Source organism: Hyla sarda, chromosome 1 (assembly GCF_029499605.1).
Source record: "Hyla sarda isolate aHylSar1 chromosome 1, aHylSar1.hap1, whole genome shotgun sequence".
Classification (NCBI taxonomy): Eukaryota; Metazoa; Chordata; class Amphibia; order Anura; family Hylidae; genus Hyla; species Hyla sarda.
This window is the reverse complement of record NC_079189.1, coordinates 296,404,731-296,417,090: the sequence shown is the minus strand read 5'-3', so window position 1 is coordinate 296,417,090 and position 12,360 is coordinate 296,404,731. Positions and strand designations below refer to the sequence as shown.

At 43.5% G+C, this 12,360-nt stretch overlaps 1 protein-coding gene across 3 annotated transcripts in view; it reads left to right on the top strand.

The window, feature by feature from the left end:
- Positions 1-12,360, top strand: part of FSTL3 (follistatin like 3) — a 256,859-nt gene that overhangs the window by 160,412 nt on the left and 84,087 nt on the right. The window contains exon 1 of one of the 3 annotated variants that reach the window (XM_056518020.1): positions 6,522-7,606. The exons of 1 other annotated variant lie outside the window; for it this stretch is intronic. In XM_056518020.1, coding sequence (XP_056373995.1) covers positions 7,522-7,606 — 85 coding nt within the window. In that variant the 5' untranslated portion in view covers positions 6,522-7,521. Of the gene's footprint in view, positions 1-6,521; positions 7,607-12,360 lie in introns of those variants that run through there. One more of the 3 variants, XM_056518021.1, reaches the window with a different exon arrangement.

Here is a 12,360-nt window from a genome sequence, read left to right as displayed (position 1 = left end):
TATTACTGTATTGGGATGTGTGCTTATGCTGCATTGGTCTCCTCTCTGGCATCTCTGCCATTGGTTCATTTATGGTATTGTTTGTTGACTTTCACCTCCCTGTTGTTCCTTTTTGTCTGTTTTTTCTGTCTTTCCCCAGTCTTCTTTTTCTTCTCTAGCCCAGACCTCTCCCTCCTTTCTCTCCCTCTTCTTTTTTTTTAGGTCAGCAGATCATCAGTGGTGTTTTCCTGTCATTTCTTGGGAGTCTTGGGATACCTCTGTGGTTCTGAGTATGTTACTACACAGCAGTTCCACACTAACCTGGTCCCTTATGGCTAAGTGCGTCTCTCTGAATGTGAAGGTTTTGAATACCCCTACTAATCGGCGTTTGCTGTAGAGGGAACTGGTTGCCTTAAAGGCTGATATTGTATATCTTCAGGAGATGCACTTTGACAAAGCAGGAACGTTTCACTTCCTATATCACCTCTACCCACAGGCCTACTTAGCTTCTTCTGATAGAAAGGTTGCGAGGGTGGCTATACTGAGCTCCAGGTTCGGCCCTCTATAAATCTCCTCCTCCTATGCTGATCTGATCAGGCAGGTATGTGATTTTGCTGACCTTGGGGGATAAGCAACTGCTCCTATGTAATGTGTATGCACCTAATATCATATCCTACTCATATCCCTTTTTTACGCCGGGTTCTTGCTCGTCTCCATAAAGACCCACCCGCGGCGTGGTTACTGGGAGGAGACTGTAATTTGTTATTTTCTCCCTCTGCGGATCGTCACTCGCTTACGAGCTTACCACCCCCCCGAGTTGCGCTTGTCTACGTTTTTCCGCTGACTGATACGTTCAGCGGGGCTTTATGACTTGTGGCGCATTAATCATCCCTCGGACCGCTCCTTTTCTTTTTACTCCCACCCTCACAAATTTCACACCCGTATTGACTATTTTTTCGGGAACCTCCCTCTAGTGCGCATGCTCTCCTCTGCCTCCTTGGAACCAATCTCTTGGTCAGACCATGGCCCTGTCCTAGTTTCCTTCACCCCCTTTTCCTCCCCGGTACGCCGCTGCCACTGGCGATTCAATGACTCCTTGCTTAAATCCATCCCTTCTCAGGACTTGATCTCGGCGACCATTGCTGACTATTTTGCAAATAATGAGGGCTCTGTGTCCTCCCAGGCTATCTTGAGGGAAGCACACAAAGCGGTGGTCATAGGTCATTGCATTGCTTTGAGCTCTAGACTAAAGCGAGATACCTTGGCTCGCTCCTGAGAACTGAAGGTTGAAATCTCAACCCTAGAAGCCCTTCTCCTAACTGCCCTCTCTCTCTCGGTGTTGAGGCATCTGATTGCCGCGCGGTCACAATTAGGAGACTTGGCCCTCCATAAAGTAGAACGGCAATTGCTCTATGCAAAACAATGATTTTATGAAAAGGGCAACAAAGCTCATACTATGTTAGCTAGACGTTTGCGAGACTGTACGGTGGCTCGGACCCCCTCTGCCCTGAGGGACTCTGACGGCACCCTTCATTATCACCCTGACTCTATTTCTCGTCTTTTCCAAGACTATTACTCCAAACTATATTCTCTTCCCTCTCAACTTCCTAAGGACCCGGGGGCGAGGGCCGAGGCCCTTGACTTCTTTCTCTCTAAATGCAGTCTACCGGCTCTCTCAGAGGCTGACCGGGAAACTCTTAATGCTCCTGTCACCCTCGAGGAATTATCTGATATACTCCAGTCCTTGCCGGCAGGGCGCTCCCCGGGGCCTGACGGCTTTACGTACTTATTTTACAAGACATACTCTTCTATCCTTCTTCCTAAACTGATCCCTCTGTTTAATTATTTTTTGGACTCCTTATTAACGCTAATCCCTAAGCCTGGTAAAGACCCTCACGATTGCTCCAGCTACAGGCCCATAGCCCTTTTGAATTCTGACGTGAAAGTATTCTCCAAGGTATTAGCTGCCTGCCTTTGTACTTTTATGCCTACCCTTATACATAAGGATCAGGTTGGCTTTATTACCTGTAGGCAGGGAGGCGATAATACGAGAAGGGTTATAGAACTCATAGACCTTGTTAACAGGAGATTCGAACAGGCCTTGCTATTGAGCCTGGATGCTGAAAAGGCTTTTTATAGGTTAGGGTGGCCGTTTATGTTCGCCACTCTCCAGAAATTTGGAATTACAGGTAATTTTCTCACAGCTCTGCGGGGTCTCTATGTCGCTCGTAACTGTTTCCCTTAAACTCCCAGCGGCTTCCTATACGCCCTTAACTCTTCATAACGGTACTAGGCAGGGCTGCCTGCTGCCCCCCCTGATCTTTGCGCTCTGTATTGAGCCGCTGGCCGCTCTGATCCTGGGGAGCCGGACATCTCTGGGATCTCCCTCCATGATAGGACTTTTAAGATCTGTCTCTTTGCAGATGATGTCTGGCTTCACTAACCCCCTCATATCCCTGCCCTCTCTTTATAAACTTCTACATCTGTATGGTTTAGTCTCGGGTTATAAGGTTAATCTCTCTAAGTCTGAGGCTATGCCTATTAATCTCTCCCCTTCTGTCGTAGCCCTTCTTCAGGCCAACTACTCCTTTTGGTGGTCCCCTGGAGCTATTCAGTATTTAGGGGTTTCGCTGTCACCTAGCTACTCTTTATACTCTGTTAACTCTCCCTCCCTTTTCCGAGAGCTAGGTGCACTTTTAGATAAGTGGAGATCACAATATATTTCCTTTTTCGGTCGTATAGCGGCGGTTAAAATGACCATCCTTCCTAAGTTACTCTATTTTTTCGAAACACTGCCAGTACGGGTCCCCTTGGCTGTGCTGCGCTCGTTTCAGTCGGCTATTTTTCAGTTCATTTGGGATGCAAAGCAGCATCGACTCCCCATGTCGGTTAAGATGGCGAGTCGACTCTCCGGAGGGTTTGGAGTACCGGATGTGACAAAATATTATTGGGCGGTTCACTTGCTCCATCTTGCGGCCTGGTCCTCCTACCACGCATATAGTAAGTGGATGGATAGTTAGCACCCATCCACCCGAACTCTTTTCTATGGTACCTTCCACCTGTCGCTTTAGATCGCCCATTACTGGGCCCTATGTCTTTCTCTAGATATGTGTGGTCTTATTGCTCAAGGCCGTATAGTCTTCTTTGCTCCTTTTCCCCCATGCAGTCCTTTCTATATCATCCTGACTTCCCTCCTGGGACTTCTTCCATGGTTCGAGTTTGGGGATCCTGAGGAATTTTTTGCTGGGCAGAAGTCGTAGATCCTATTACGTGTACTCTCCTGTCTTTTGATCGGATGGCCGAACGTTGGGAGCTCCCAGCCTCTGAATTGGCCCACTACACTCAGCTTCGGCATTACTTATTCTCGAGAAAGGCTACGCTGACTGTGTCGCTCCCGTCGAGCTTTGAGAGGCTGTGTAGGGTGGGCCACAGACGAAGGGTTTACTTTCGAGCATTTATTCCATACTCATCTCCCCTCCGGACTATGCCCCTCTGTCCCACCGTTATATGTCCCAATGGGAAGAAGCTCTAGCTACTACTATTACGATCCCCCAATGGAAGATCATATGGGAACGGGCCTCTCGGGCTTCTATCTGCACAGCATATAAAGAAACGCAGTATAAAATGCTCATGGGATGGTACCACACCCCGGTCCTCCTAAATAAACTGAACCCTGATATCCCTCCTCAGTGTTGGCGATGTGGCGTAGGTTTGGGTGATGTATTCCACACATTTTGGTCCTGTCCCTTGATACGCCCGTACTGGGGGGTGGTCCCAACGATTGCTTCATGGGGTTTTGGGCATCCTGGTCCCTCTGGACTCCTTGGTTTGATTGTTGCACCTCTCGACTAGAGCCTTAGCTAAGAAGCTGTTCAAATTATTTATGCATGTAGTCTTGGCGGCTAAGACTCTCATCACTAAGCACTGGAAGCAGACACTGCCCCCTTCGGAGGACAAGCTAATAGCCAGAATGCGAGAGATTCATTCCCTGGAATCCCTTCCTGTGTCCCTGAATAACACCACCCCACAGTTCTTTTCAGTTTGGGACCCATGGGACAGGTTCACTGACAGGCAACCTCCCTGATACCTCTGCTCCTGGACTGACCACTTCTCTTACTGCCTTTTCTCCCCACTATCACACCTTTTTACTCTACTGCAACTCTCTTCTTATTTTGTGTTTCCTTCTGTGTCATCTCCTTGTGTGTTGTCCTTGATTGGTGTTTCCCTTCCCCACCCTGGTTGTTCTATCCTCAGGTCGACATTGGGCTTATCCTTGGTGAACTCATTGTATTTTTTTTAGGTTATGCAATGTTATATTAATGTCTTAATGTCTGTTTGCCTTACCCTTTGGGGGCCTACCCCCCCCCCTGACAATTGTTGTTTGTATAACTTCTTGTTAAACATCAATAAAATTTTACAGTAAAAAAAAAAAAAAAAGCATCTTATCGCCGGGGTCCCCAGCGGTGGCACTCCTGTCACTAAGTGGATGAAGCGAACTCTGCTCCGTGCCCGATGACTGGCGAACATGGCCACCACGTCCCCTCGTTTATGGGAGGAGACAACATGAATGGTGGGGGCGTGGCATTCTCCCCCAGTCTGGAGCATGGACAGCAGGCCAGCTTCTGGCAGCAGCATATGGCTCACAAACATGTGTTGCGATGATGGGGGTTAAGTAGACAACACTTACCCTGTGTGAGCTCTAGCAGTCCGCATCATCATGACACACACTTCCAGTCCTCTGAGGTCACTTCAGGCGAGTACAAACCGAAGGGCCGGCGGCATCGCGAGTTGCCAGGGAAGCACTTGATGTGTTTGTCCACACCTACTGGTCAGGTAAACAAACTGAGCAGATGGTATTTTAGCTGGCAGAAAGGGCGGCAATAATTAAGGGAAGAGGAGAGGTACAGCGGAGTGAGAGCAAAAATATTTACCCACCCGTAATGCACAGCAGATAAAGATGCTCAAGAAAACACAAGCAGGGTAAGGAATAAAGTGCATTTCAACATATTGCCAATAAAAATAGATTGAATAAGGTGAAAAAACACAGCTTCTGACAATGTAAATGACTTGTATAGTACCGTGTCAGCAAACAAATAATATAGGACCAAACAAAAAGTCAAACACAGGCAAAACTTCAATTTCATGAGAGAAGGGGGTGAAAGAGAAGAGTATATATAAGTAGGGTTTGCACCATATCCCCAGTTTAGAGGTGACTACAAATATTTTATTTTGGGGTCTGCTCATAACCAATAATTAAATGTCAGAATAACGCAAAATGTATTTGCCAAATGTTTATGTGTATGACCATAGCAGCCCCAACTCCACTACACAGGTGATTGGGCTAGGTTCACATTACGTTTGTGCCTAGGGTCATATATGTCATAAATATTGGATTAAAAAGTGTGGTTTACTGTGCTTTGGGTCTGGGTAAAAAAAAAAACAACATACAGTAGAATCTCCCTAAGCGGACACTTCCCACTAGGGGCACCTCCCAACAGGGGACAGTTTTTAAGTCCCCGGCAGACTTCACATATTTTCACCCTCCAAATAAGGGACACTCCCAATAGCGGATGTGGACACACACAATAGGGGACAAAACACTCCCATCAGGAGACAAAACACTCCCAATAGGGGACAATAGGGCACTAAACACTCCCGTTAGGGGACAAAACACTCCTAATAGGGGACACTTAAGCCTATGTGCCGGCCCTACCTTGCACACAAGGTCGCCGGAGGCCCAGGCCCCCACTGCACCCCCCTGAAGGAGACTGCTGTTTATTCAGTGATCTTCTGCTTCTGTATGTCCGCCGGCCACATCATTCACCCCCCTCCTTCCCTGTGCCAAATAATCCCCCCTTATTACCCCATGTGCCAAATATTTTCCTCTTGACCCCCCCCCCTGTGCTATTTCATTACCCCTTTATTACCCTCTGTGCAAATTCATCACCCCCTCTTTACCATCCCCTGTGCCATTTTTTCTCCCCGTGTCATTTCATTCCCCCTTTATCCCCCTGTGCCACTTCATAAAGATGGGGTGATGAATTTACACAGAGGGTAATAAAGGGGAAATGAAATGGCACAGGGGGATCGAGGCAAAATGCTGTGGCACAAGGGGGTAAGGGAGGGGGTAATTTGGCACAGGGGGAATAAGGTGGCACAGGGTATAAAGGGAGGTTGAAATGATACGGGGGAGGAATAAGGGGAGATTAAACTGCACTGGGGGATTCTATTGAAATACTGCTTTTTATCATATTTTATAGGTATTTACACTCTGGAGTGAGTACATTACAGTTTTCCGTCATTTAGAAAGATTTTGGGGCTTTTTTCCCCCCCCAATGGGGACACCTCTCAATAGAGACTTTTTTTTATTCCTCGTGAATGTCCGCTATTGGGAGATTCTACTGTATATGCTTGGAAAATGAAATAAATGAGCCTAAGCCTGTCCATGGATCCAGCATGCCGACATGTTTCCAATGTATCCATGCCATGGAGGGCACAAAGGTGATGTGAACCAACAATAAAGGGGTTCAACCTGTCAGACCCTTGTCTGTCCCAGGCTTAGGGATTCTTTGGATGGCCAAATACATGACAGGAGCGGAAAATTGTAATCTCTGGGAATAAAGGTGGCAGACAGGAGCAGAATATGTGATAGGGGGCTGACTGGAAGCATGCCAGCCTAGGGTGCCCCTCCTGACAGGACACACACATTTATGAGGGAGATAAATGTCACCAGACTGATAAGACCAGACAGACATGCCACACAACCCAAACAACTGGCGAGATACCTGAGACAAAAGGGCAGCAGAAGAGATGTACAGATACCCGGTGCCCGCATGTGTCTCCACACACCACATACCTGAGCCAGTGCGCACAAGTCCTGCAGCAGCCACACAGGACCACCACACAGGACCACCACACAGGACCACCACACAGGACCACCGGGCACACACCCTGACACACCCACCCGCACACACAACGGGCAAGTGGATAAAGTTACAGAAATGTTCTCACATGTCACAGAGAAGACCGCCAGACATACAGTAGAGGCGCATTCCCAGACGCGGCCAGACACAGGGCAGACAGGCACATCCACACTCACAGACAGGTGAAGCAATAGTACAACAAAAGTGAAGAGACATATAGAGAAAACAGACACCCAGCGTGGGGGGACTCGGAGGAAAGAAGAAGGGGAGAGGAGGGGGGAGACCCGGGGAAATAAAGAAGTGCAGAGGAGGGGGCAGACACAGATTGTACACATAAGCCGGAGACACAGACAGCACTTAGACACAGGACAGACATAGGGGCACGACTAAGGGGGAGATACTGACAGGCTAGACAGAGGCACACACAGGGAGCCAGACACACCGACAAGAAGTGGCAAACAAACAGGGGAGGGTCACGGAAACATTTCAGAACACAGCAGTCTCACGAGAGGCACATACACAGAACACATCTGAGCAGACAGACGCCAGCCACAGCCAGGTAGACGGCTCCCAGACACCGGTCCTAGGACACAGAAAGAGGGCAACTTCCTGCACCACCATGCTACCATTACTGCTGCTCCCTCTCCTGCTCCTCACTGTTATCCGGGGCCACCCCATCCCGGGAGGGGACACAGTGCAGCCGGGTGAGTCACCCCCCACCCTCACAGACCCCTCACTGCACCCCTGCATGGACTCCGCCACCTCTGCTCACTTCTCTCACTTCAGCTGGAAAAGCACCACTTCTGTATAGAAAGATGTATGGAGATGTGTGGATGCATGCCCAGATATTGCCTTTATATAGAGATAGATAGGAGTTATGTGGAGATTAGGTTTTTTCTATATCATTCTTTTTGTCTTTTTTATTACCTTTATTTTTTATTGTTTATATCAATCTGTCTAATATATTTATCAATCTACCTACCTATCTATTTATGTCATATCTATCAATATCATCGGTCTGTCTATATATTTATCATATTTCTATTTAACTCAAATCTATGTAGCTCTCAAATGTCTATTTCTGTTTATCTAATATCTATCTCAAGTCTATCTATTCATATCTGTCTATCCATTATCTCATTTATATCTTTTTGTCTATCTAATCTCATATCTGTCTATCTCTCTCATATCTACATATATATCTGTTTATTTATTTATCTCTCTATCATATATCTACTTATTTATTTTGCTATCTAGCTTTCCATCTCATATCTACCTGTCGCATATCTATGTATTTATCTAATTTTTATCTATCTATTTCACTTCAGTCTATCTGCCTATCTATCTCATATCTATCTATCTATCTATCTCATATCTATCTATTATCTATCTATCTATCTATCTATCTCATATCTATCTATTATCTATCTATCTCATATCTATCTATCTATCTCATATCTATCTAGCTATCTATCTATCTATCTCATATCTATCTATTATCTATCTATCTATCTCATATCTATCTATCTATCTCATATCTATCTAGCTATCTATCTCATATCTATCTATCTCATATCTATCTATATCATATCTATTTATCTATCTCATATCTATCTAGCTATCTATCTCATATCTATCTATCTATCTATCTATCTCATTTATCTATCTCATATCTATCTATCGATCTCATTTCTATCTATCCATTTATTTATTTATATCATATCTATCTATCTATCTATCTCATATCTTTCTATCTACCTATCTCATATCTATCTCTCTCATATCTATCTTTATCTATCTATATATCTATCTATCTCATATCTATCTTTATCTATCTATCTCATATCTATCTATATATCTCATATCTATCTCTCTCATATCTATCTTTATCTATCTATCTCATATCTATCTATCTCATATCTATCTTTATCTATCTATCTATCTCATATCTATCTATCTATCTATCTATCTCATATCTATCTCTCTCATATCTATCTTTATCTTTCTATCTATCTCATATCTATCTATCTATCTATCTATCTATCTATCTCATATCTATCTATCTATCTCATATCTATCTATCTCATATCTATCTATCCATCTATTTATTTATTTATCTCATATCTATCTGCCCATCTCATTTTTATCTATCTATCGATCTATCAAATTTCTTTCTATCTCTTTCATTTCCTTCCACCTATCTATCTATGTAATATCTATCTTATCTCATATCTGTTTTTCCATATAATTCTATCTATCTATCTATCTTTTTGTCTGTGTAGCTATGTAGCTATTTCATATCTATGGACCCATTTAATCTCTCATATCTATCTGGCCATCCCATCTATGTATCCATCCATCGATTATAATTATTATTATGATCATTGATTTGCCTATCTCTTTATCCATTTAATTTCTTTTTATCTATTCATATCTGTTTGTCTTACTATCTAATCTCATATCTATATCCAAAGATCATAGCAGCACGTCCATTAAGTAAAGAAGTGAGTCTTTATTTCAAGACCACAGTGCCATAGTAGAGACGTTTTGACCGTCTCTCGGTCTTTGTCAAGCGCATATCTATCTATCTTATTATTTTTGTCTATCTACCTACCTATCTGTATATTAGCTATCTATCTTATATCTATGGATCCATTTAAACTATCTATTTATCTAACTAATCTATTGCCCACCTATCTAATCTTTGTCTATTTATTCATCTATCTATACATCACATATCTATCTTATGTCTACCAGTTACATATCTATGTGTCCTCTCTCTCTCTCTAGCTTTATATATCTTATCACATAGGCCAGACATAACATTTCAGACTTCACTAGACTCCAGAACAAACACCTAACATCACAAATAAACCTACAAGTCTGTTTTCTCCAGTAGTTTTTCCTTTCCTTGCCTATATTTATATACACAGATGTAGCCTAATCCTTACCCCATTTACATTTTACACAGGATGTAGGGTTACAAAATGTTATATGTAGGAGGGAATGACTATTTTGTATGAACGATTATTATTTATGATAATAGAGAACATGCTTTTAGAAACATTTCTCTTCCTTTACACCATCTTTTTGGACCGCAGTGTACAGAGGAACTATCTAAAATGTCCAAATAAATTTGTCGTAGACACAAAAATAGAGGTTTTACCTTTAATTGGAATATGATTTCTGCTCTGTTATACTGCCTAGAATTTTCATTGTGTTTTAGGTAAATGCTATGGCTGTGGTAATAAACTCTAATACCTTGTCACTGACAATAGATTAGCATTTTATAGGTGTTATCTTATTATGATGTGCTAAATATGCTCCAATTTACAATGACCTTTGCTGTCAATGTCCCAATGTCTAATCCCAAGCCAGCAGCCACAGGGGGTAAATCACAGTACAGAACTTGTTTAAATGCAGTCCAGCTTTAAAAACCAGGTGCAACTCAGCTCACTCACCAATCCAAGAAGTTCTTTATGGACATCCAGAGTATAAGCAGCGCTGAAGTGTGGACAATGCGGGCCGCTTCCCGTGTAGATAGACAGAAAGGAATATTGGTCCAGCTCTCGCGCCTTTACAGTTAAAATTTGAATTTTAATAGGTCCTTAAAACATGGTGCAAAACCCCCCCAAAATGGGGTATAAAAAAACGCGTTGACGCATTTCGGACTATAGTTCAGCCCTTAGTCATGGCTAAGGGCTGACCTTTAGCCCGAAACGTGTCAGTGCATGTGTTTTTATGTACCCCGTTATTTTTGGTTTTTGCACCATGTTTTATGGACCTATTAAAATTCAAGTTTTAACTGTAAAGGCAGGAGAGCTGGACCACCATTTCTTTCTGTCCAGCTTTAAAAACACATTTTGGCATCTGTATATGTGGTAAAACAACAAATAAACCCACATTCACCTGTTAGTCCCCCCACCTGTTTGCAGAAATGACAAATTGGCTACTATAGTCTACCGGTACGGCAGTTTTTCACATCCAGTGCGCCTTTAGCTGTTGCAAAATTACAACTCCCAGCAAACCGAGACAACCAATGGCTGTCCAGGTATGCTGGGAGTTGTAGCTTTGCAACAGCTGGAGAAACACTGGTTGGGAAATACAAGGCTACAGCATTCATATGTTAGAATTAGCAGCACTGTAAACACAGAAAACCACGGGAACAACAGGTGAATCTAGGTTTATTTCTATTTTACCACACAAGCAGCTGCACAAATGTGAATGCTCCTAAGGGTGTGTTCACATCTTGTTTGACTGTCCTTTTAAAACAGCTGAGAGGGATTTCCAGCACCAAACTTGATTTTAATCCCAACACTTTTGAAGCTGATATGCCCCTCTTAGCTCAAAATGCGTCATACTCCAGAAATGTTTGTGAGGGATTAAAATAAAGTTGATGGTTTTTAACTTTGGAACTAGAGCTCCCTCTCAACTTTATGAAGGCAACAAGCTGCTGTCAAACACAGCCTCCTTACCCTAACAGGTGAGACAACTATGCACTATGCATGGGCTGTAACAAACCTTCAATCTGTAGGCAATCTGAAGTATGTATTTCAGCAGGTCAGTGGTGTAACACCAAAGATCCTAGTAAACTCAACCATTCACAGAAAAGAGTGTTGAGTGGTCAGCCAAAACTAACAATAGTGGAAAAACTCATGTTTGTTGATGGTATTCTCATGGCTAGTCAGGGTCAAAAGAGTTTGACATCAGAAATTATAACAAGTTCTTTAATCCCTAAAAGGAACAGATCATGAGATTTTACCATGTGTAGAAGATGACAACAAATTATATATGGTAAATTCTTTATCCTCACCACCCCTGGGAGACATTCCTGCCCACGGGGATTGGGAGGTTATGAAGTTTACATATTTCCCCTGCCGTCCCTGTAAGTAGTCTAATGGACGTGGAGCTATAGTTTCCTAGTCCTATCTTCTCGGCTGTAATCACGCCCCCCCCCCCCCCTCAGCATGATTAACAGCCTAGGCACGGCCTTGTCATCATTCTGCTATGTCTGATACCTACATAGGTAAGTTCTTCATTTAATTTGTTGAGGATGCAGGGTGTACATTTACACCCTCCCCCCGCATTGGGACTTTGAAGTTAGCTCAGGAGCTGAGTTTGCTGCAAAGCTGGTGAGTAATGGCTGCTAACAGCCAGGACTCACTGCTAATACCGGAAAATGATGATCACACCAGTTGGTTGTGGGGGTCGATCGAGTCCTTAACTGTGAACTCACAGGGTCCCAGTCAGTTCTGAAGATCGCTGGACGGTCCCAACCTACCTCTGTGATGTCCTTGCTGACAACCCATACTGATAGTTTTACAGAATTATTTTGTCATGATCAAATCATTTCCTCTTAGAAGATAGAATCTGCCAGTATTCAAGAGCATTTATCATTTCAGTCACTTGCCTGCAATATCTATATTCTTATTTAGTAACATAATATTGTACGGCTGTT